The sequence below is a fragment of the Gambusia affinis genome, linkage group LG03 (genome assembly GCF_019740435.1).
Source record: "Gambusia affinis linkage group LG03, SWU_Gaff_1.0, whole genome shotgun sequence".
Lineage (NCBI taxonomy): Eukaryota > Metazoa > Chordata > Actinopteri > Cyprinodontiformes > Poeciliidae > Gambusia > Gambusia affinis.
Window position 1 is genome coordinate 18,867,540 of NC_057870.1, and position 27,277 is coordinate 18,894,816.

Genomic DNA, 27,277 nt, shown 5'->3' on the forward strand with positions numbered 1-27,277 from the left:
TACCCAAGAATGGAAGTAAGGATTAGAACCCCATAATTAAGGCCATCTGACCTTCAGGCTGATGTTACTCTACAGGCATTCTAATATGATGATGTTAATATTATATTCTCACATTACAGCATGCAACTCTCAGTAAGGCTTAAACATTTTAAACTGGAACGATTGAAAAGTTAGACATTAGCTTAAATAGCATGGTTTAAAATGATATTTTGTCATCAAATTTTAGCAGATTGGCGAGTCACTTGAGCATTGAGTGGGGTAATAAAATAAATATGCACAACGATTACAGTTCTCTGGCTGACTTTTCTCTTTGTAAATTTGTACCTGAAGTTTTCTAAATGGCAGACATTTTCTAATCTAGCATATCCCATGGTTAGATTAGACAGAAATTAAAAGATCAAAAAAATCTTTGCTGTATTCTGGTTAGCCTTTTTGTAATCTGCTGATCAAGCCTTGCTCTGCTACAGCCTTGAATGAATTACAGACATGTCCAGAAATCCTTTCTTTTATAAGTAGCTTCTTACACTTTCTATACTTCTTCTACTTTCAGTTTTTATGCATCAGTTTATGCTTAAAATAGCTTACATGGAGTCTTCTTCCATAGTGAGACTCGGGCTGCTTTCTCACCAGTCCATTTTAGTATACTATAGTTGAACTGTTTGTTTGCACACAAAAACTGGTTCATTTTGGGAGGTGGGAATGCACAATCAAATTCTGATGCGGACCAAAAATGCCAACTCTGTTCCACCTAAAAAACCTTGGTCTTGGATCGTTTGAAGTGAATGATAACTGGACCAAAAAACGTTCTGTAGTGCAAGGAATTCTGGGTAAATACAACTAAAACAAATGGGTACGTCTAGCGCTTGTGATCTTTTACCAGAGACAAAAGAGAAATCTTATAGCGAATAAAATCTTATTTCACTTCATTTTTTTCTTGCATGTTGTGAAGAAGGAAGTTGCGCTGAGAACTTTCCCACAAATTTCCTTTTGATGTTTTTGTCTCGTTGACTTCAGTTTTTCAGAGAATCCATACGTGGACCGATAGAGCTAGCAGGGGATACACCTGTTTTTCCATAACTTAATTAATTTGCATGGCACATTTTTATCTACTGTATGGGCTATATCATTAACAGTGTATGAAATTTAGAATTTATTTGGCATCAAAAACATAATTTAATGTTGTTTTATAATTGAAATTTAAATAAATGTAGGCAGTAAGATGTTAATACTGTGCTGTGCAAAAATGTCACCTAATTTTGAAAAATATGTCAATGTGGATATACAATGCTCAGCTAATTGTTGGACAAAAATTTGTTCAATTCAAATTCACCCTCATTACTGTCCTGGCTATTTTAAAAATAAGGTCAGGTTTATCAAACATGAAACTGATGAACTTCATAAGAAAGCAATAAAAGTGAAATCCATTTTATTTGGTCTCACTTCTGGAATCAGATTAAAAAGCAGAAAATTGTAGATGGATTTTCTTTTTGCTTAATTATGCCCTTTTTTTCCTTTTGTCAATCATTTTTCCAGGCTTAAAATCCTTTAAGAATGTGTGTTTATTTTACTTGAATAATGCTCAGGTATGTGCAAGAAAAATGACTTCTAGATGCAAACATCATAGCTCTTGCGCTTTTTTCAAAGGCTAAACCGATGCCGACATCTTCATTCCAATTGACTTATGGTCATCTACAACCAGTTACGTTAGTTTAATCCTATGATATATGGTCAGAAATTTGAACAGGGTGTGTAATATTGAAATTTGACTAGACTGTCAATGATGATCCTGTCTTGCTGAATATATGGTTTGCAAAATTTTGGAGCCATGTCTCTTAAATCATGCATAAACAGTACAGAAGTAATACTCTGGTTGTCAATTTATGAATGTAGCAGGCCCCAACTTTAATTTTTAATTCTTATCACGCAGACCTTGTTTTGTGCCTAGGATTTTAGCATGTGTTTTCTGCATGAAATTTCAGTTGCAATAAAGCTTGGCTTGGGCTGTGATTGAAACAATCCTCTGCCTAAGCTGCACTGAGCCCACCTGTTTGTTCTCCCGTAATTGGATTCTGCTTCATTCCATTTGCCTTAATGCTAATGCATAATGCAGTGGACCGAAGGAAGCAGCCACTACTAATCAGTGGACAAGGCACGGAGGAGTCGCCAGACCACCCCCCCCATACACATCCAACTTTCATTTCGGGACGTCTTATCATGCCATTTGTCCTTCAAAACAACCACTCATCCATGCTATGGCCAGAAATTCAAAGGGTGTGGAGCTTCAAGGTAGCGTGAACAGCAGGTATTGAAATTTATGCCTAAAAGAACAATAATCTGTAGTGTAAAATAAAACAAAATGTAGAAACAGCATTCCAAGTTATTCTGCAAGTTATTCCAAGTTTTTCAGCTTTAGTGCTTTACAGCACTAAAGCTGAAAAACAAAGCAGTGTTTCCCAACCCTGGTCCTCAAGGCACACTGCCCTGCATGTTTTAGGTATTTCCTTGCTTCAGTCCAGCTGATTTCAATTGATGACTGATTAACAGGCGTCTGTTGAACTGCAATCAGTTGAATCAGGTACATTAAAGTAGGGAAACTTCTAAAACATGTAGGACAGTGTGCCTTGAGGAACAGGGTTGGGAAACACTGCTATAGTCAAACAAAGAGTTACTGCAACTAAAATATTTGTTAATATCACCTCAAAAAAGCCAAAAGCTGGCAAAATGTTTGCTCATGTTGATTAATATACACTGTCCCTTAACAAATAAATGCAAATTCCAAATTAGTATGTCCTGAAAATTGACTAACTTCAGTCATCAGAAGATTTCTCATGCATCTTTGAAATAAAAATGCTTCAAAACTAAGAATACTTTTTGATAGGTAAGACAGATTTATGATTAGGGCGAAACTCTAGACACATGGGCAGTTGCTCTGCTCACTTAGCTCTGTGCGTTTTTCTTATGTTGGAGTTAGAGTGTCATAGCTAAATCTATAAACATCACAACAGCTTCAGCCATTTACTGGCCAGGGGAGGGACTCCCACATGCTCTCTGCCTATTGTCATCACACCCATACTTCTTTCATGATCAGCAGCCTCTGCTAAGTGGCTGGTGTCGATGGCTGTGACTCAACTCGGCCCACAATGATGATGAAGATACAACATGTGGAGACGAGGTCTCTGTGTGTGTGGGTGGGCGTGCGTGTGTGAGCACGTGCATGTGTCTGTTAGGCACTTTATGGACACTCACTGAAAAGAAAAGAGTAAAGAAGTGGAGCACTACGAAAAGTGACATAAATTCGTAGGTGCCGGGGTGTGTGACTCATTGGGTGAGCGACGGTCACCAAGGTTCATTAGCATGTCATCAGCAGCCTCCACATGAAATAATAAGGATCACTTTCCCTCTGTCCCTTCTGTCGCCCCTGGCCTTCCTTCTCGCATCTTTTGAAGACAAACAGAGGCACGACAATCAGCATCTGTTCTCGGGTGACTTCTCTTGTACGGTGACATCTTAGGAAGGGAAAGATAACTGATGAAGTGAAAAAAATAAATGACAACATGGGGCAGAGAGGGAGCTGAGTTGCATGAGGTAGATTTCATAAAATATAGATAGTTGGATGCACAATCTGGTCTTTCTAAAAGTTAAGAACACGTCTGACCTTTTCCATATTTGCTAATCAATAATTTTCTAGTTGCAAACATTTAATGGTTGCAGAGAACATTTTTCAGAATGTCTTGCCTCTTATCTAAGGGTTAGATAATCAAAAATATCAAATATTTTGTTGGTAAAATGAAAAAGCAGTTAGACATGTATTACAGAACTAAGTTGATGATAATTTGTATCAGTATGTTCTCAGTTTCTCAGTATACTCTGCTTGTCAAAGATTTTTTGACAAGTAGAGCATTTTTCTCTGAAATACTATGGCATATGGCAAGTGCCCATTGCAAACACATTATTTGTTAGTGTTGGCATTCTTTTAACAAAATTTGCAAATCGAATAAACATCTGCTGATGCTAAATTGGATCAGCTAAAAAGACAAACTGCTGTGAGGTATCCTTAATATGATGCACTTATACTTCAGCATGCTGATTTAACATAGTTTAAACTCTAAATAGTTTCAATATGCAGAGTTTGCATTCCTTTTTTGAAAGCACATACTATTAAGAATCAATTGACAGGAAGTGCTTTGTAAAATCATGGCAGATTAGCCTCATGAACTTCATCAGTTCTGGCTGGATTTTGGACTGATGTTCAAATTTAAAAAATGATTTTCAAATTGACTCATAAATAAAAATGTGAATGGTTAAATTAATCTGTAAATGCAAAGAGTATGACACAACCCCAAACCTACCAAAGCAAAGTATTAATCAGAGAAGCAGCTAAGAGGTCCATGGTGAGTCTGGGGGAGCAGCAGAGACTTGAAGTTGGAGCTTGCAGATAAAATTAATTCATCACAACAGCTGAAAGACTCTACACTTTTCTCAGCTTGATACGAGGTCTTGAACCCAAACGCAGCAGCCTATAATTTCAAGATGGTGTACACTGCTGCAGTCATCCCCCATGTTCTACACTGACATATGTTTGACCCCTGCCCTGGTCTGCAGGAGACAGCACCTGCTGCCCCACCACAACACTATTAGTGGTCAACCACTCATACTCCCACATTTGTAACACTTGAGATATTTTTTGTGGATTTGACACGGCCCCCATGGTAACTAACGTTCTGGAGATTCACACCCCATGGACCTGGCAGGAAGGGTTCTATTTCCTGACATCAACCACAAACCATCCACACATGCACCACACACAGTTTATCCTTCCTCTCTCTGGGTAGCGTGAAACCATGTTGAGGTTCTCATGGAGGGAAATACATCATTGTACATTGCACCTCCTTTGTGCATTGCCTTGCAACAGTATAGAACTTTTCAAATTTGTTCTTATTATAGAACTGCAAACCTTTATACTGCATTAGCAGAATTCTATGTGATAAACCAACATAAAATGGTACAAAATTTTAAAGTTTAAAGAAAATGTTACGGTACATTTACAGATTTATAAAATCTGTGTCGCATGCGTCTGTATTCAACCTTTTTCACTTTTCTACCTCTGAACCAAATCCAGTATTAACAAATGCCTTCAGAAGTCCTCTTTTTATACTAAGTCCATCTGTTATATGATGGCCTCTGAGATTTGTTAGAAAAACAAACAACTTCTTGAAGACTAAAGGGCACAACAGACTGGTCATGGAGAAAGCTGTGGAGAAGTTTAAATCAGAGTTGAACAGAAAGAGACACGGAACTATAATTGCTTTGAAAGGTGGTTCTACAAAAAATTGTCGCAGGAGTGCAGAATACACTTTCACACTTTTAAGATTTTCTCTCATTCACAATTGTGTGCTACTTTGTTATGGGCTGTCACGTAAAATTGCAGTAAAACACAATAAATTTGTTGTATCACAACAAAATGTTTAACTCTTGAGGGTTTTGAATGTTTTTGCAAGGTTCTGTGTGTTTAACAATAAATTGCACAAAGTTTTTCTTGTTTTTGTACATGCTGATATGTAAATATTCTGGTCCTTCATGAACTGCTGCTACATGGGTAACCTAAAATAGAGAAATTTAGCTGCATGAAAAGCCTTCTGATTTTTTTCTGTGGAGTTTCCCGCACATCTGTAAATACTTTCAAGCTACAATTCCACAAAAAAACCCATGACTAATCCTGTTTAATCCCCTTACCAGTCAACATTAACTATCTTAAAATGTTAATGTTGCACTATTTCAGAGCTAACTGCAGTATTAGATCTGATATGTGTTACCAGACCTTTTCTATTCAGTGAATCTTTAACTGTTGAGTACAAATCCAAAAATGCTGTACAACAGGCTGTTGAGTGTGCATGTTATACTAACAATATCAGCCATGTTTACCTGTCTCTGTTGTGATGTCTTTCAGCCTCCACCGTCGCTCCCAACGGGAAGAAAACATGCCTCAAGCTTAAAGTTTTCGTCCGACCATCAAGTAAGTGTTTGCATGCAACACAGGACTTTATAATACAGCTTACTGAGGTACAATCTTGGACTGAAGATCAAAACAAATTAGGGGTGTATGGTTTCCCCACTTCCCTGTTTTACCATTTAGTCATTGTTCAACATTCTCCTTTTATTTATCACAGACCTGCCTTCTAAGAAAAATAATTAATTTCTTTTTGAAACATGAAAAAAGATGCAAGATTATCAAATCAAGTGAAATCCTCTGAATGTTGCCATTAGCTTTGTTGCTCTGTGTGTTTGGGCTAAAATGGAGGTGGGGGTACAAATGTCACTAACATGTTTGTTGCATACCTGTAATGATTTCCCATTCTCTCTATTTTCTGTTGTAGACAGCTGTCTGAAAACAGATCGTGTTTTTGATATAGATGACAGAGTAGAAAGTACGTTACCAAGAGGTTAGTATGGCTTTTGGTCTTATTCACTGTGACCTCTTGCATGTGTCTCTTGTATGTCGCCCTTTTTTGTTGCTCTACACTGCATGTTTATCAAGCTTGTTTTCCACATAATCATTTAATCATTTATTCTCAAAGAATCCAATTTAGAAATACTTTGAGTAAAAGTAGACAAGTTTCTATTCTACAAGTGTCTAAAGATTTCTATATTTTTTTTACATAGGCCACAATTAAATTCTACTTAGAAATAAACACACTTAATCAATAAATCTATCCAAAATTATTTACATTTCTTTATGATTTACTTGAAAAAAAAACCAAATGATTATGAAATTCAGAATTTGAGAACATACATACTAAAATCATACACAACTGAAAGCTATAATTTCTTGAAATGTTTATGATTATTGTTTACAGATAATGGAAACACAAAATTTAGTCTCCATAAAGATACATATCATTAAAAAAAAAGCAATTCCAGGAAATTCACTGTTTCACAACCTAATCAGCGAATTAACTCAGAACACCTGAAAAAGTTCCCTAAGGTCCTGAGTGGACTCTCGGTCTGGGTCATCAGACTACACAATCACTGGAAGAAGTGTTGAAGTGTGCATGTTGTACTAACAATATCAGCCATGTTTACTTGTCAATATTTATAGATGTATTTGAATACGAAAAATATTTTCTCCTTGTGAACATAAAAACTGCTGACGTTTGATAAAATATCAATTCGGCATTGTAATTAATATGTCACCTGTAAAAACCACAAGGAAAAAAATCGTTACCTTATCTCTATGTGCAGAGTATAGATACACATTCTAACAGTCTGCTTAAGTCTTCATTGACTTGCTGTTTGGCTCTGCAGCTCAGCATTGATTATTTGTTGTGCTCAGAATGCACAACATTTTATGTGTTTTACATGAGACCAAGTCAGTCACCAGGGAGGAACACACCCCATCAGCCACATGCTGCTGTTTTGTTCTCAGCACCAGTTTACACTAAGGCCTGTGCCAACATAAAGAGAGCTCACTATAAAAGTATGATACAAAGAATAAACTTAGAAGAAAAGTAGAGGAAAGTCTAAACTCAATATAAAAAACTTGGCAACATTTTCACTAACTTAACTTAAGGTATTGTAACTTTTTTTAAAACTTTTTTTCCCAATAATTTACGTGGTCTTTACATAGGGCATTACTACATATGTAAACTTTTAGGTAATATTAGAAGGTCTAAAAGATTCATAATTTGTGATTTCTTATTAAATTCGATTGATCTTTTTAATGTGACAGATTGAATTTTCAAATGCTTAAAGTCAAACTTTTTACAGTGTGAAATAATTGTAGCTAACAAAATATATATTTGAATACAGGATGCTACAAGTTCTAAATGCTTATGCAGGTTTGATGCTTGCCTCTTTTATATTTGCTTGCTTGTTAATTTTGCTGTGCTGTTTGCATCCTTTAAAGGCTGCCTCTAATCAAAAGAATCTAGCTTAAGTTTGGCTAAATTCTCTTTCATCATTTCCAAAGCCATTGAATTTAAACATTCAAGCCCTCAGTTGTTGTTACTCTGTTACTCCAGTCTTTACAACTCATCTGACCTACACAGTTGTGTGGTTATGTAAACATCTGATTGTCTGGTCTGTCTATCTGTCCTTGTGCTGTGCATGGTTCAGCTACTTTCCCACGGTGAAGCAGGCACACGGCTGCGCACAGATACTGATGCTACTGCCAGACAGACACAGGCGGCCGCTCACCTGGGAGATGAAACATTATACAGCAACTGAAGTTCAAATGGCAACTCAGACTTCATGACATGAATCTGAAAATTGTTGCAAATACTATTGTTAGTGAAACAAACCAGTCCTTTTTTGAGTACAGGTTCGTTTCATATTAGAATCTCATAAAATAATGACGTTTTGTAATTGGATAATTACAAAACACATGCATTTATATATCACACATTGTATAAATTATACACAAAGTGTTATATTTCACATTTTTGTTTATGTTGCTTTTGAGGATTATGGCTTATACACAAGGAAAATGTAAAATTCAGTTATGTTAATGGCCTACATGATTGTAGAGCATCGTGCTGACTTGACAGCTGTGAAGAAGTAAGTCGGTTCTATCCTCTACAAGGAGGGTAAGCCACATAAAGGTCTTTACTAAAAAGACTCTCTGTATCCAGGAATATTAATGGAAAGTTGTGTGGATGAAAAAAAAATGTCATAGAAATAGGTGCACAAAACAACAAACACTGCAAGTTTAAAGCACTGTCTTGACATACTTTAAAAACATGTTGATTATGATTTTAGCAGTATTTGCCCACGCTACCCAGTTTAATTGCTGCAGTATTGCTGTTCTTGATTAGCCAGGAAACTCACCTGACTTAAACCCTTCAGACAGTCAGCAGGGTATTGTCAGGAGAAACATTATAAACAACAGAGGCAACAATGCAGAAGAGCTAATGTCCAAACCTGGCTTTGCTCGTAAACCAAAGCAACCAGGGCTTCCACCTATTGAAGCACATAAAAGTGTAATAGAAAAATCTGCAGAAGCAAAAGTAATAACTCGGGAGAAACCTATTGACCTCACTGGCATAGCCTCATCTCCGCCTTGCAACACCACTTTGCTGCAGATATTATTCTGTTCATAATAGTGTACAATGCCATACTCTTCAGTAGAGTAGGCCCACCTACAAAAAAGGTACACAAAAATGTACCGTTTTTGTTTTACTGTTTTTCCACTAATTTTACTTAAAATTTGATTTAATTTATTGTAAGTCATAATCAGCACAACCGATATGAATGAATGGTTATAATATATCAAGGTTTATTTATGCTTTTTTTTTTTTTTATAGAATCATTGAAATATATTAACCATTTTGGTAATATTGTATCACTGAGATGTGCCTGTATGTAAATAAAGTCTTACTGTTATATTATTTCATATATGTTCCTTCATCATAACAGAGAAACCTATCAATTCATGCTGTATATATTTTTTCTCTATCCTTTAGATGAAACTAGCCATGAAACGGCTGCCCCTTCGCGGAGTGAAACGAACGCTGCGCAACATCTGCAGAAGACAAGTTCTCTACTTGCTTTGCTGCTGGTCACCCTAGTGGGACTCTTTACTTTATAGCGCCTCCCTCTGTGCTGGAGGTCATTTACACCTAGCGTGGCCTGAATCTACCCTAGGCTGCAGGGTAGTGGGTGGGATGTGGGTGGATTGCATTTGCTTGATCGGGCATAAAAAGCAGGCTTCTCACAAAAAAAAAACCCTCTATTTTTTTCAGAAGAAAAATTAAGTGGTCTTTCTCCTTCTGTGAGTTAAAAAAGTTGATGCTAAAAGTGGGAGAGAAAGTACCCCCTCTTATACCTTCAACTAATATGCCAAATCCCAATTTTTTGACACTTAGTGATTCTTAATTTCCCATGACATTTACCATCACGCTACATCGTATTTATGTCATTGCAGCACTGATGTTTACCTATGAAAACTAAGTTCAGGCAGTTTATTGTGCATACACACAGGCGGCACACCATTGCAACAATTCAAAAGCACATTCAAAAACAGCAGCCGATAGCAGCAGAGTTATGCAGTTTTAGACAGTCGCCGTATACACAGTGGATCATTGTAGATTCTAGGTGTTAGAAATTATTGTATATACAACAGACAGAAATGGAACGTTTCCCTGAGATCTCTCAAGAAGCCTTCTAAAGCTTAGCTTAAGCCAGAGATAGATGTAGTTGTTCAGTTTTTAACTAAGACAGAATTCAGAAATACGTAAAATATCTGACATGGAGCAAAGTGACTTACAATCTCTCATTTTTTAAACACGGTGTCCTCTTTCCCCATACTATGATGAGTTGTTGAATGTTCTGGACGAGTAAATCCTTTTCAAATCAGCAAGCAACCGTTTCTTTCTGACAAACCCAATGAAAATGGCCAATAAAACATTTCTAAAAACAGGATTCTGTTCACTCAAACTCACAAAGCCAAAACTAAATTGAAACTTTCTCTCCAGACACTTCGTTAACCGCTGTTAAAATCGAGAATCAATACCTTTTGAAACTTGATAACACAATTTCACGGCAGCAGTCACAGCCATTTGTGCAATGTTTACGGAGCTGGGCCGCAATTGTTTTCTCTGTTCCAGTTGAGCATTAGTCAATATTAACACTCCCATAAACATTTGCATCCAAAGCTATTTATTCCCTGGCTATTGATTGTTCAAAAAGGTTCACAGCTTAAACTGGGTGGTGTTTTCTTATTATTTTTTATTTTGCTAAACTATCAAGTTATTTGACTCAAACATTATCTTTAACTATGCAGATAGTTGAAACTTTTTTAGATCCTGTCAAATGAGAACAATAAAAGATGCTTAATAAGACTTTCACCTTACACTACCACGCTTTTTTTATTCTTCAACATGATCATAGTTCAGTTAAATACTTATTAAATGCTTATCATGTTCAGATTGTTACAGTTGGTGGAGCATTATAACGACAAATGCATAGCTCCAATTAGAGGAGAGTAAACAGAAAAAAAAAACATATCCATTAAAATTAAGGCAGCTCTGTTCAGTTTGTTTATGTTACCACTTAGATTCAGAGTAATTTACTGATCAGCAGCAATGCTTACTTCCACAGAAACACAAGGGGAATTTGCATATTGACAGTGTCTTATTCAAAGAAAGGTTTTTGCTTCCTTGAAAGAGGTGACCTTTACCCAAAGGGATAGCTCAGGATTTTTCTGTTAAAAGATCATAAGCGATAAATATCTTTCCCACAGTAGAGAACTCTTTTGTGTCTTCATTTGGTTAAAAATCCCCATCAATCAAACCCAGACTCTGGCTCATGACAAATGATTTTTGTTGTTTCTTATTTTTTCCACAAAAGCGGTGCAATAATTTAAGAAAGCTGATACTACAGTCAGTTCTGGTTTGATTTTCACAAGCAGTGAGTCAACACAGAGCTACATCATTTCAACACTGTAAATGTCTGGTTCTGGCCACATTAACAGAGACAATTTAACTACACAAATAATATTTATCTACCCTTTTCCTGCAAATAGATTACCTAATATCACCATCTTAATTTATTGATGCTGTTTTAACAAGCAGGGTCTCTCTCCTGCTATTCCAACTTTTTGGTAATTTTGAGGCTCTGTGTTTTGAATTACATAGAATGGACATAAAACTAACTGTGAAGTAAAAAATTATTTTATGTTTAAATTAGTTGCGAGCTTTTACTGGCTCAGCCACAGCTCTAGGTGAAAGGAGCTCTTTCCTGTGGTTCAGTTCAAAGTTGAATAACAAGTTTATCTGTGCCAGAGCCAGAAAGTGCAGCAATGGGGAGAGAGACAAACTGTGAGGAAGACACACTAATATTAGTGTAACCTTGAAACCTGTTTAAGGTAAAAACCCTTAGTAAATTAAATTTTTTAAAGTAACTTCAAGTCCATGGCAGTTTATCTGTACAGTGTTTCATGAACACCTAAACTGTCTTTATGTTTGCATTGGACAATAGCAACTATTGTCCAATGCAATAGGACAATATTGTCTATTATGTCAATTGACATAATAGACAATATTATGAAATTGACAGAGAAATTGACATAATAGACAATCCCCCTTTTTTGTGAAACAAAATGGAACTTGCCAACCATTTACAGTCAGAGTAACTACCTTATAGAATAGTAATGCATTGTTAAAACACTATAAAAATAGTATAAATTAACACTATAATATTTGGGAGTTTTTCTGCTGCCGTATTTTAATATCAGTTACTCTGACCATAAATACTTTTCACACAGCACCCTCAGTTGCAATGCCCTTCCATTTTTAGTTGTAAATAATTGTTGTCTTCTGTGTGGACAACTGCCCAAATCAAAAGTTACAGTGGTTTAAAGGTTCATAAAAGTTGTTTTAAGATGATAGCAGTACACTTTGGTCTTGGCCCTTCTTTGACAAACCATTAGTCTCTGGAATGAGCTAATAATATGGATTTATGCTGAATTAAGACATTATGAGTACATATGACCTTTTAATAGAACCTCACTTCAAAATTCTTTAGCTATGTCTTTAACTCTACTGAATCTAGTACCATGTCAAAGCAGCAAGTTAGTAAAAGGCTCGGAAAGATGGACAGAATGAGAGAAATACAGCAACAAAAAAGGAACACACGAGCAATTGCGCACCCACCTTCTGCTCCTACTGTTACTTGTTTAAACGACCCCTTAATGAGGTTCAAAATGACAGGCACGCAGACCCCATGTTGTCGCAAGGGAAGTTTTTCTGGTATTAAAAATAGATGATGGAAGGCTTAGTGGGGGAGTCTCGGAAGTGTAGATTTTTACTGTGGGGGGTTTTAAAGCACCAATGACCTTGCAGTTCAAGAGAGCTGGCAAGTGAAGGAGACAGAGAAGAATTATATGGATAGAGGCTTACACATACAAATACACACAGGTTTAAAAAGACAGTCGATAAAAATATGATTAGTGCCTAACAAAACACTTTTAAACAAAAGAACCTAAAAACTCATTCAGCACTACAGGCCAAAAAATCTATTCAATTCAACGACAAACATGCTGTCTAGCACCATTCAGCCTCAGAGGCATGCACTGTTTTGGGTTTGCTTTGTTTTTATTCTGTGACTGTGTTTTTTCTGTTTTTTATATATATATATATTTTTTTTTTTCTTTCATTTCATTTCTGAAAAACAATGTTTGCCTTCAGCCATTTGTTCCTTTTATATACGTCAGTAACAATGCTATTACAGCAGAATAGCAGCTCAGCTACAAGAGGTAATATGAGACAAGGCCATTTAATGAGGTACTAATTTTCAGAATATCACCACGGGGACATGAGCACTGCAGAAGATTCAACATGGACGCTTGTCTGCAGGCTATAATCAGAAAACAGCTTCAGTTTTATTATTATCAACACTAATTGCCTTTTTTTTCTTTTGCTATCAATACCATGATCTTTCTTTTTTTTCTGCACACAACCCAAACCTGGGAAATGAGAATCAACTTATATACTGGATACTGTGTATCCTGAGGTAGACAACCATACAACATAGTAGTGTTAGGTTAGTATCTGTTTTGTACCTTTCTGGAGGACAAATAAATAAAAAAAAGAGATAAACCATTGTTAAAACTGTATAATTATTATTATTGTTATGATGATAATGATTATGACTATTATTATTATTATTATTATTAGGAAAACTTCTCGATGTATATAGTGTTTGATATTAAAGTATTAATTTGGTTCTTATGTCTTTTCTAAAAACAATCAGATACCGTATTATCTCTGGGTTTTGCGGAGTGTGTACTGTTCTCAAACAATGCATTGTGTGTGCTTTAATCCTCAATGCCTAAAGAGACTCTTGAGTTCAAACAAGAAGGGGAAACCTGTGAGAGCTGCACACTCTGTGCAGTTGGCTGGAACATTAGCCAACAAGAGGCTCACCTCTTACATGTTTTAAACCAGCCACCATCTCTTCATGGAAAGATCCTGCCTACGAAAAGAAGCATTAGGGACTTGATCGATGGCCTATTTGTACTTTTTCTTGCCTTCAGGATTTGGAAGCATTTTTTGAGTGGAATGTTGGCTTTTTAATGGAAGGATCTCACCAGTTTCATTATGTGGCATGCGCATGAACTTGATAACATGTATAAAAAAAAGAAAAAAAAAATCAGAAGTTTTCAAGACTTTGCTTTTTTTTGCTGTTTTCTTTTTCATGCTGATGTATTAGATTTAATGGTCATTTCCATGTTCTGTGTTTTTGCATCCCCCATTCGAGTGATGTCAAACTGTGTACTCACACGTGACAAATGTACATACCACAAGCCATAGTTGGGAGATTTAAAATTGGGTTTTGTGAGGTGCTTCATTTTGTAGATCAAAAGCAACTCTTACTTTTATTTTTCTACACCTAACATTTTGTAAGCATCCATGGTGTTCATCCTCGACTTGTTCCCTTTTTTTTCCCTTCACTCCCAGTAGAAGGGGTTTATGAGTGGATACATTAGTGTAGACATTTTCCAGTGTGACACTTTGAGTTTTTTGTGTCTCTTTTTCCGTCGCCACAGTAAAAGCGAAGCAGCAACTTTGTTTGGCAATGAAGAGTGTTTCCCATGCCTTAGCCCCTCAGCCTCTAACCCGTCTGTGTTCAAGACACTTTTTGCCATTGTGCTTGTACACGGAGTAGCTGCTGGCTTCGAAGAGAGTACAATGGGGCCCTTCAATTTTCTCTGTCTTTTTAACAACCTCTAAATCACTTTTTCTTACTGTAGATGGTGGTCTTAGGAACAGTTCAAGGATTAGAGCACCCCACCTAACAAATCCTGAACTGGATTGTTAGAGGGTGAACCCTATCATCGATCTATGCCCTGTGCCCAGGGTAAAGCTTCTCAGCTCTCCTCTTGCTGATGAAAACACTTGTTCATTTTATGTCCTGCCTCCATTCTTCTTGTGCTTGTGTAACTTCCACCTGCTATCCTTTGTCCCTCACCTTTCAACCCCACTCCGGCTTTTCCATCAGTGGGGACTGTTTCCGAACTGCTCTTTTACAGTATACAAAATGAAAGAAAATTTGACAGGAAAATGATCTGTATTTGTATATACACGTGTCTGAGCAACTATGAGTACTACAATAAAACATTGCTTTGATGATTGTAACACTGTGTCCCAATTTTTATTTTCTGTGTAAAATCTAGGGTGTTGTGTTCTTTTTTTTTTTTGTTTTGTTTTTTTAAATCAAAAGCATACACATGCTTAAATTTTTTATAGGGTTAGGGTTAGACTGCAACTAATCTACAGGCAGTTTACAGTGAATGCAAAATTATACACACAAAACACTGTTACAATTGCAGACTTTGTGATGTGAAAATGAGGCCAGGGTAAATAATTTCAGAAGATTTTCCACCTTTAAGGTTGCACATAAGTTGTTCAATTAAGGAGAAGTTATAAAGAATACAATATGTTTGCTTCAGTGTGTGAAAATGGGGATTTTGCTGTTTTCACAATTATATGCTACTTTAAAACTTAAAAAAATATTATTATGTGTATATATGCCATGGTTGTTAGTGCATTTGATTAGCCTGAAAATAAAGTTCAGCTGTTTTAATAGGCTTTTGCTAATATTTTCTCAGTCACATTTGAAAAACTCCTAGTCTTCATAGAGCTTCCCAATTATCACAGGAATCTATTTGTCAAAAGGTTTCAGTAAAGTGAAGGGGACAAATTAATCTTTGTGATATTAGATGCACTTTGGACTGCATAGTAACAGTTGGCAGAACTGTTGTCTTCCAGCAAAAAGGCCATGGGTTCAAGTCCTAGCCTGAGCTCTTTCTACATGGAGTTGGCATGTTCTCCCTGTGCATGCATGAGTCAGAAAGAACTGATTTTCTATTTGGATTTTTGGTATGATCTGTGACATTTGTCAAATTTTGTGCAAGACTTAGGTTTTCTTTTTTATAACACCTTGGACTTGCACCTCGTGTCACTTAGTGATTTTACTTAAGGGTCTTATCTGGAGTCAGTAAGCTTCAGTCATCCAAAAGCCAATGCTAAAAGAGAACAGAATACCCTGCCTTATTAAAGGTGACCTGTAGCAGACAGAGCCAAACGTAGCTATTCTTGTAGCTGATAAACATATAGAAACAGAGGTGGCAAAACCACCTCAGCAGAAATGAGGGTAGTTCTACAAGAGTACCGTTTCTGTTTTTATTCACTCTGGGGCTGTAAATTGCTGAATCAAAAGTGTTTCCAAACCTTTGTGTAATTCTCTCAGACTGGTGTTAGAAATCCAAGCACAGAGGCTGTCCATAAAACTCCTTTCTATTGTTTGTGAGAGATGAATAACTCTCTATAAATGTGAAAATTTCAATCTTTCAGCAGATTAAGTTTTGATGTTGTACTAATTTTAATGTAGCTTTCTCATGCAACATCATTAACACGTCTCATGATGTGTAAAAATGTAAGCCACCATCACACATGCACACATGGTTTTTAGCTTAGGTTTCTCCCTACAGGTCCCTCTACTACTTGTCTGCACCGTACAAAAAAAAAAAAAAAACCCTGCAAAGACAAACTGAAATGAATATTATCCATTGGGATTGGAGTAACAACTTAAACCTTTTTCACATCAGTTGGAGGCTAATGAGGACACCTAATGACCTTCTGTTGGACCCCATCAGTGCCATTTAGCTTCATCTTCCATTACCTCTGGTAATTAAGCTGGAGAGTCAGCAAGCCCAAAGGACAAAAGGAGACGAAAGACAACCATGATCCACAAATGTTACATAGCTCATTTAAATGTGTCTTTTGATAAAATAGCAATTCATATTGTGTGAGACATTGGTATAATTAACTAGAATTAAAAGGGAAATGGTGAAATAAAACAAACATTCATTTTTTTCTTTTGTACATACACTGAAAATAATAACTCTTTGGATGAACATAAAAAAAAATCATGGAAAGGTTTTCCACCTGATTACTTTGCTTTATTTCAGCACCATGTAATTCTGTTACTCCCATTTAAAGCAAATGTGTTAGGTCAACTTAATTTATTAAGGTTATTCCAATGTAAAGCAATTGTGTTGGCTCAACTTATGTTATTATGGTTATTCTATGGTTGATTCTAAATCAAACGTGCATAATAACCATTAAAATATTCTGGTTATTCTAATTTAAATAAAAGGAGTTGGCTCAACCTATTTTATTATGGTTATTCCAATTTAAAGCAAATGTGTTGGCTCAATTTAATTTATTAAGGTTGATTCATGGAAGCAATGTAATTTAAGAGCCAGCCCAACTAATTTGCAGTGCTTTATTGATACACAACACAATAACACAGTTTTTATTCAAGTGCATTTTTTGTCTACTTTGTTTACCAGTTCCAGCGTTAAGTATTCTTTTGAAAATAAAGTGTATCTATTTTTGGCAGGATATGACTGGATTATTATGTCATTACCATTACATTAATTTTGAATAGTCTTCAAACAATTTTATCATTTATTGCAATAATTTTTGAGACAATTAATTGCTCAGAAATTTTTTTTTATCTTGACAGGCCGATGTAGGAAATATATTTGCATTATAACGCGTACCTGTTTATGCTAATCAATTTGTAACATTTTGGTCCAGTGAGTGAAACTGAATAAATATTACCAATGTATAATTCCATCTGGCTGCTGTTCATGTATGAGATTTGGTAGAGGGAGGGGCTGTCAGCAAAGACAATGACACGATGTACACTGCTAAGCACATATAAATGGTTTGAAGTCAGCAGGTTGGAGGTTCTGGAGTGGTCAAGTCAAGGCCCAGTCTTCAGAATAATAGAGAATAACGTGACTTGAAAACTGCAATTTGTAGTAAATTCCTATACAACCTGACAGAGCTTAAAAAGTTTTGCAAGGAAGAGTGGAGTAAAATTGCAGTGTCCAGATGTGAAAGGCTAATCGAGACCTATCCATGCAATAAGTTAGCATTAAACACTGACTTGAAAGGTGTGAATATTTATGAAATCACCTATTTTATGCCACATACATTGATTTAAATGTCATTACTTTATAGAAATCAGTTTTCATTTTGATATCAAAGCTGTTTTTGTAATTGTTTTGTTACAAATAGCAACATTTTGTCGATCATAGTTGAATTATAAAAGCTATAAAAGAGTAAAACAGTCAAAGAAGTAGGTAATTTTTATCTGCACTAGAAAGCAAAACAGGGTTTTAGCAAGTTTTTAAGTTGTATTTAATGTGGCGATAAAAGCCATTTAATCATCAAAGCATTCACATCAGATATCTTACATACCAAAAATGAAATACAAAATAATGATTTTATGGATTTTTAAGAAAATCATGGGATTATTAAGATGAGGTTATGTTGCCAGTTTGTCATCAGTACTAAAGGCTTCTTCAGCAACACTCTGGGTTATAGTGAAGATTAAGTGCTCAGCGCTCCATAGGCTGGGGAAAAAAAAAACGTGTTGATGCCAAAGACATGAAATCCCATCCAGGAGGCAATTCTATCCAATTTCATCCTTTTCCAAAGCTGAGACTTTTTTGAGCATCAGTGAGGAGGAGGGAAGAAGGAGTAGGGGGGGCTCTATGCCTGAACACACTTGAAATGATGAGCCAATTATCGTCAAGTTGTTCTTCCTGGTGTTATTAGCAAAGAAGGCTCCGGAGATGCAGGTGTGTGGACGCTTAAGAAGACCTATAAAGACAAATCACTGTGCCTGATCATTAAATCTGGTATAATGATAGCTTTATGTGAAGATGTATCCCAGATGTACTATTAAGCTCTGAACATAGTCAAGGTCTGTGACCAGCAGCAAGCGAGCAATGATCACTGTGATGAGATGCTATTCAATTCAAAGCATGTCACCCTTGAGATAGATACATGAATGTCAAAATAAGCAAAGATTTACCTGAACCTTTTACTATTTTATTTATTTATTTTTTTTGCTAGTGTAGCTGGAAGATAGAAGTTTCTTTCTTAACACAATAGTTTTGAAGAGGCCACTTTAGTGAAAAGATTCAGAAGGAAGCATCATTTAAGTCAGCTGGCTCACTTCTCCACTGCATGGTGTTTCGTTTCCATGTGAACAATAAGTTTGACTGACAGCTCCGAATGATGTCTTCAGTTAATCGCTTCAGTGGTGTGAAAAGGTCATAAATCACCCAATTACGTTATTCTTCCCCCACCCCCTCCCTTTATGAATAGATATTTTGGGGGAGAATATTTAAAACGCCTCCAAGGCATATCAACTTAGTCAACCCCATATTTATTGAGAGGGAGCTGCTGGGTGGCAGAAATAACTGATAAGCTGAATACATTTTTGAGTCTCAGCTGCACTGTGGAATGTCAAGGTGGGAGTCAGAGAGCTGAAACAGAATTCAAGGTCAGATTTATGACAACTTTGACAGGTTTTAAGAAAAAAACATTTGAAAGGAATAAAAGCAATTATTTAAGGTGGAAATGCAGCATGGATATAAAACATTGATCTGCAAAGAAAATTAAGATCAATACTTTAGTAGAGATTTATGAGAAAGCCACAAAATACATCTATTTAAAAGCCCTGCTGTTGTCAAAGTAGATGGGAAATGGAATGTCACCTGTGTTTGATCAATACATATGTAAATAGAATCCCTTGGTTTAATCTGTAAGTTTTCAAAGCCTCAGAAACCAGAAAGTAAAGTACTCAGAACTGGATCCACAAAAATGGCCAAAAGTTTCCAACTGAAAAATCTTCTAGTTTTAGAAAACCACATGAGCATGCAACCATAGGAGTTGGATCCCCCCTATTGTGCTGCAATTACAGGGGGATTATTCTTAAGCCTCCTGGGTAAGGCTTATTCAGGGCCTCTGGAGAGGAGGGTCCATCAGACAGTCAAGATTCAAGAGGTACTGCTTGGTTTTTGTTCTGACTGTGGAACATTGGCCTAGCTCTACACCTTCAGTAAGTTTATGGAGGCTGCATGGGAGTTTGACCAACCAGTGGTGGTTTGTGTTTTGTGGATTCAGAGAAGACACTCTGCAGTCTCCCTAAGTTAAGTCCTGTGGGGATTCTTGAAAGTATGGGGTACCAAGACACTTGATACAGACTGTTAGCTCCCTGTATGACTGGTGTCATAGCTTGGTTCATAACATCAGCAGTAAAACATAATTGTTTCCAATGAGAGTTGGACTCAGCCAAGATTAACCTTTACTACTGGTTCTGTTCATAGCCTTCATGAACACAATTTCTAGGCACTGCCAAAGTGTTGAGAGGATAGGTGGCTTCAGGATCAGGTCTTTTGCAGATGATGTGGTTCTGTTGGCTTCAGAACATGATCACCAATTTTCAGCTCTTCTAAATCCAAGACCATAATCTGGAGTCAGACAATGGAAAAATTGCTTCTCCAGGTTGGTGACAAGGTCATGCCCCAAGTGAAGGAGCTCAGGTATCTTGGGACCTTTTCATGAATGAGAGAAAAACGGAGCAGGAGATTAATAGGCTGATTGGTGTGTTGTCTGCAGTGATGCAAGTGCTGCACTGGTCGTGGTGAAGAACTAGCTGAGCTGAAAGTCAACGCTCTCAATATACCAGTTGATTTATATTCCCAACCTCATGTTTGGTCATGAGTTCTGGATGGTTACTGAAAGAATAAAATACAGCAGCCAAAATGAGTTTCCTCCTCAGGGTGTCTGGGCTCTCCCTTTTAAACAGGAAGAGAAGCTTGGTCAATAGGGAGGGACTCAAAGTAGAGCCGCTACATTGGGAGTAGCCAATTAAAGTGGCTTGGGCATCTGGTTAAGATGCCTCCTTTGTAAGGTGTTCTGGGATTATCCTACTGGAAAGACAATCAGAGAAAAATCCATGACATGCTGTGGTGAATGTATTTCTTGTCTGGCCTGGGAAGAACTGGATGTTCCTCTGGAGGAGCTGGCCCAAGTGGTTGGAGAGAAAGAGAAAGTCTCTCTGCTGAGACTGGTGTCTAAGTGACCTAATCCTGGATTAAGCAGAAATGATGGATGGATGGTTACCTGCTCATCACTAGTCAGGACTAGTGAGGACACATAAATCCCCTGATCAGTAACTGATTTTTCAGATAATCTCTTCAGATCTAGCAATGCATTTTATTGCAATATTGAATAGCAATAAACTCTATAAAGAAATATATATTACAGAGTGTGTTCAAGTATTTTTTGTGGTTAAGTTACTCAGAGAACCAGCCAACAAATACAAATTAATATTGTATGTTTAAGTTTCCTTTGAGGATGCAGCACTTGCAGGTTACATTCAACTCATGCAGAGGTCACTGGAGCGTTTTTCTCATGTCATTTTTTCTAAGCTTCTCATATGATGACCTACAAGTGAGTTGCTGCAGCCAATCCAGAGGAGGATTAGAGGAAGATGTGATAAAACTACCAAATGTCAAGTTTACAGCTCACACATGACTGGTGAAAGTGGTGAAAGGTAAGGAACTAACTCAAAAACACATGTTGAACTGATGATGTAGCTGGAGCCCATTTGTCCTAAATTGTGATATAGTAGTTTGATACACATTGACTGAAAGGAAGGAAGCAAAAATGATTCCATAATAAAAAAAACCTCTTCGTGATTTCAAAGTGTAATCTGAGGGATTGCTGCTGTGTGGAGGCAGTCAAGCAAGTGTTTTGTAAACATTGGACTTTCACACAGTGTTTCACACCATGTCTGATGTGTTACAGTAAATATTAGCACATGGTGAAATGAAAAGCGCCTTCCATGAAATGAGAGCTAATTTTTACATGAAACTGGTTACTATGACAGCAAATCAGCAAGAAACTATCAAATAGAGCTGAACTAACAATGGAGATGTTGGATGTTAAAATTTAGCATGGCATACATACTATCCTTTCTAAGTTTTACATCATTATGTAGCAAGGTGTGATCAGGGCCGAGTACCATGATTATTTATATGACATGCTATGTGTATGTACATTGTTTTGTTTCATTAAATATGATATGAACTGTATGTGGAAGGTATACTGTGGCTAAATCAGACACTCACTTAACGTTTGTATTACTGCAATCAGTGTTGTAGTTGGACTGATTGTTGGAACGTCTTCTTGTAAGATTGCATGAGTAACAGCATGGTAGTTAATTTTGGTAGTTAATCATATGTTGTGCAGATAAATACAGATATTAAAATATAATAATTTTTTTATTATGTGTTGTGATCTATCCATTGTCTATACTTGGTTATCTACGCATGGTGGCAAGGAACTGGGTTTGGGCGAATATACTGGTGGCTATCTCCATGGTGTGTAAGAAGCACGCTACAGGAGTTAGACAATGGGAAGAAACCAGAGTACGAAGAGTGAACACTCTTGTATGTAAGAAAGAGAATGTGCAAACTACATGCAGAAAAATCCCACTTCAGGTTTTGAATGTGGGATCTTCTTGATGCATTGCAACAGTGCTAACAACTGCACTACCATTTTTTCCTTTCACATATATATGTTACTTGTAGATAAAAGCGGCTTCAGAAATTAGAATTATGTCCTTCTCATTAATCTTCAATACTATTTCCAGTACATTGCTGTTCCAATTCACAATATTTTTCAAATAAGACAAGAGGGGTTTGTCATTTCATTTGCAGATCTTTCCCCTTCGAGTGAATGTGTCACTGAAATGAGAATCCCCATTGAAGGAATGAGGAAGAAGGGACAGAGATATTACACCAGCACGCTAGCAGTAGATCACTTAAGTCTTTGCCCTGAGGTCATATATTATCATCTAATGATTTTGTCATTCTGTTAAAACAATAACTTTCAGACCCAGTCCACAATTCTTTACCTTCATAAACTTTGATTTATGCTTTTAATTTTTTGATGGTTTGAAATAGTCTGACACTTGTGCCATTATGATGTTGATGGGATGAAATATTGTCACAATTCATTTTCCTTTTCCGGTTTAATTAGTTTACTTTAAAACGGCATCCATCACTGCTGCTGTGGATGAAATTCAGAGAGGACTTAGAGCAGGGGGAGGGTTGCAAGAGCAAATTTTACAGTTGACTTACTGGGAAAATAAATGCTGCCTGAATTATTCATGAACCTTGTCAATCTGATTCTTAAATCAAACTTTTTACCACTCTTACAGTATATCATGTCACACAATCGCCATGTCTTCAAATGTGACTTAAGGTGAATTTATCACTCTTCTTGAAGGCCTACTGTAGTTCAAAGAAGAATGTAACATTCCTCTTGTGTATCAAGACAAAGTGTATTGTTCTGGCTTAGGTTAAGCTATTTTGCTTAATGCCATTTCACAAAAAATGCAAAAAACAAAACAAAAAAAAAATCTAAAACTCAATTAAACTCACTTTAAAAAAAAAACTTTTGTGGTCATTACACTTTCTGGGTGCAAAAATGAATCAGCTATGGTAATACTATCCAAATTATGCATGAGGAATCTTATTACTTACTGCTGGACTTCATTAAATGTCATTATTCTACCGTGTTACTGAATGGCATTAATTATTGGGAAATGGCAGACCTAATTGGTAAATGTAACTTATTTGGTTGTTAAAATGTGAGAAAAAAGATTACATTTATTTATCTTGTTTCCACAGAGTGGACAGAGTATTGGCAATTCTGTCTTAGCCCTGTAATTTTATTAAAAGCCCGAGGGCATAGCAATATTCACAACGAACATGCAAATGACCCTTCTAACTTCTGACTTTCTCTTTTACTCCTCGTCGTGTTCACTTACTCTTTATCACCAACACACACAAATCCAAGCATACGGATGAATAACACAGACATTAAATTACTGGTTACAAATTTCTGTTAAATTAGTCTCTCATTTTTACTGATTATGACTTTATTCCACAGGTTTAAATTGAAGTAAATACTAAGAAGTATATAGCCTAGTTAATATTTTAGTAAGATATTTGGATAGCTGGAAGACATTTCACTGTGTTTTATTGTCACAGTTACTGTATGTCTTTCTGGCTGAGATGCTAGATCTCACAGATAGTGGTCGGGGTATTATGATGATGCAACAGAAAAGACAACAGTGCATAAAATCTAGGTCAATTGACATTAGTGTTGTTATTGCAGTAATGTCAATAGCATCCGTTTCTAGTCTAAAGCAGCTGTTAGGAACCAAATAAGATGAAGATAAAAAAAAAAACCTAACAGATGCAAATTTAATACAATAATTTATCTACACCATCAAGTGATATCTACCATGTGAAATGACTCTTATTCTCAGTCAGGTCTGTAAATCTTCCAAATTCAATATGATCAAATATATTGAAGAACACCAAGTCTTCAAATGTTCCACCTCAAAAGTACAAAAATTTAGTTTTAATATCCCAGTTGAAACCTACAAAATGTCTGGCAGTTGCTTTTAATGTTGTGGGCTTACATTTCCTTTTTTGAGTTTTGTAACCTTTCCTTTTACAACAGTCCAAAACATAAACTAAATTGTTATTTTTCTCTTTCAGCTCAAATATAATTTTCTAGGGTTTAATTTTATGTTTCTGATCTTCAGATACAGTAGTACACTCTAAGATCCCAGGATGGGTGTGTGGTTTTAGCTTCATATTGCCACAGTTCACTGCTCTTTTATTTGGAATTAATTCCTAAGCTTACAGAAGAGTGGACCACCTCCCTGCCTAAAGCATATCACACTATACACCTTAACTCTGTCATCATCCATCTACCCACCAAACCCACAACCAGCCCACACCACACTCACTTAACAGCCTCAACACACACTTGCTTTGAAAGTGTAAAATCTCATGCACACACTTCACTCAACAGCTACATTCCAGGTGGGTTACCTAATTTAATTATCTTCATCTAGTGTCTCTGGGCCATTTTTTGTCCTTGACCCTGCTGCTTCTGGTCATCACCCCCTTCCAGGAGGCCCGCCTGCATGTGTGGCCTATTTATAACTGGGCAGAAATAGGGCATCACGCTGAAACCAAGTGCTAAATAAACACACTAAATCTTAAAGCCCACAAAAATCACCTCATAGAACAACAGAGATACTTTGTGTGGTGAAAGAATGACGTAGGACAGATTCCTTTGGTAAAACAATAGTGAAAAATGATTCTTACTGAAAGGAAAGTTTTGTCATGATGACTTATCTAAACACATGATCACATCATACTCTGGATGTACTTAGACGAGTCATGTCTTTTCAAGAGTCGTTTAATAAATGGAAAAGCTCCACCTGAGGAGAGGCACAGAAATTGTGGTGTCCTTTTAGTTGAGACCCAACTAAAAGGACACTTTCTGAGATCTACAAATTTAGGCTACCACACTTTTGTTTGTACAGTAAGATCGGTGTACATCAGCACCATGGAACATCAACATGTATAATCCTTCTCTTGTATCTGACAATAAGGTTATAGTCATGACAGGTAGTGAAGTGCACAGCATTAGCTCACACAGTGTATGCAAAATCCCTGTCATATCTGCTGCCCACACACCAAGCTGGGCCTACTGCACCTGTCAGATAACATCTGTTCATCTGTCTCTGTGCGGGTTTTGTTCTTGCCGTCTCCCTCTTTCCGTCTTTCCTCTTCTCTCTTCCTCTCTCACTCTCCCTTCTGATCTCTCTCTCTTCCTCTCTCTTTATCATCACCACACTTTAAAAAATAAAGCAAAACAAAGACAATTTCTAAAAGATGTTTGTGAAATGGCACATGCATGGACGTCATGTTCAAATACAACTAAAATCACATAATTTCCAACTTTGTTAATAAAAAGAGCAGCTGCAAAAAAAAAAATAATAATCTATTTTGATTTCACAGTTAAAGCTTGTATTTGAGAAAATAAAACAGTGTTATTACTACTCATAATATCAATTAATTAAAGTAATTAAAGAACAGGGAAAGAATTAGTCATTTATCACAAAGGTTACAATGTTTTTTTCTTAGGCTTTGAGACTCCAGTCAACCACAGTAAGCCAATATTTACAAATGGAGAATATATGGAACAAAACTGAACCCTGTGAGATGAAAACTTAGCAAGTGCTTTTTCACAGCGCTGTAGCTTGAAGCATTCCATTTGAAAAGTACCATAGATATGAATGCATTTCAGCTGTCAATAACTCTGACTTATGCTTTATGCAACCATGTCAGCAGATCAGAAGAATTTAGTGGTTTTAGAAAAGATATGTTACAGAACTGATTGATCTACTTCAAATCTTGAAAGATGAAAACTAGTCTAACAGCTGTCAAAATGTAGAAGCAAAACCTGGGAGAATGTAAACAATGCTCCCAATGAAGACATTCTGCCACAAACAAAGATCTGAGGACTCTGTAATGATATCAACAGTTACAGGAAAATTCAAACCAGTGTTTCTAAGTAAAACCATGCATTTGTGCAAGTATAATACAACATGAAATGAGATCTATGTAATGAGACTAAACAGTGTTGTGACCAAAGGAGGAACACTTATCAGTGAAAATAACTGAAAACAGAGGCCTCAGTTTACATGGGGGTGATAAAAATTGGACGATGGAGCAGTTGAAAAGGTCATCTGCTGTGTTGAATACAAATGTGTCTTGTTCTAGAGTGATGGGAGCATCAGGGGAAGAACAGCAGAAAGTGAAGTGATGAACCCATGCCAAGCGCATAATGTACAAACCCGAGGGGGCAAAGTTGTGATCTCCAAATTGGCTTAAATTGGTCAGGTCAAGGTTTGCAAACATAAGGTTATCTAAGCTGATTACATTAATATAAAAGCTCAATTCTTTGAAAAGAAAATAATCTCCTTTAAGTACTTTTATGGATAATAGAAACAGCAGCACAAATCAAGCCAGGACAAAACATTACAATAAAAAAAAAAAAATCTATTTCATGCATTCACAGAATTGTCTGTCACAGCTATTAGTTGCACACTCCACAAAAAGGGTCATAACAAGTAATGTTGTGCAAGTCAAATAGGGGACACAAGACAGATTAGGAGCAAGGAGTTCAGATGAAAACCGACTGTGGCTCAATGGGAAGAGTAGTCATTTTGCAAAACAGCAGATGTAGCTTCCTTCTGTCACATGTCAGTGTGCCCCTGGACAAAGGAACATGACTCCGTGTTCCCTACTAACCTATAAGTGTGTATTTCTGAGTGTGATTGAGTGAATTTGGCTCTGGTGCAAAAGACTATGACCGGTTAATATGACAGTAAATTTACCTGTTAAGTAGTTAACACAAGATAGTGCTAGCCATGTTCAGCTTTCACATTTTGACATACAAGGTAAAACTTATAATTTTATATTTTGTGCTATCTGCACAGGAATATTCTGCAACAAATCTGTCTAGATATTACA

At 36.5% G+C, this 27,277-nt stretch overlaps 1 protein-coding gene across 3 annotated transcripts in view; it reads left to right on the plus strand.

Annotated features, from left to right (window-relative positions):
• The window catches only part of efna5b (ephrin-A5b), a 114,397-nt gene extending 100,822 nt beyond the window's left edge, over nucleotides 1-13,575 (plus strand). The window contains exons 3-5 of one of the 3 annotated variants that reach the window (XM_044110595.1): nucleotides 5,948-6,013; nucleotides 6,375-6,440; nucleotides 9,459-13,575. In XM_044110595.1, the coding sequence (XP_043966530.1) occupies nucleotides 5,948-6,013; nucleotides 6,375-6,440; nucleotides 9,459-9,583 (257 nt within the window). In that variant the 3' untranslated portion in view covers nucleotides 9,584-13,575. The remainder of the gene's footprint in view (nucleotides 1-5,947; nucleotides 6,014-6,374; nucleotides 6,441-9,458) is intronic. The other 2 variants (XM_044110596.1, XM_044110597.1) reach the window with 2 other exon arrangements.
• Nucleotides 13,576-27,277: the final 13,702 nt, after the last annotated feature.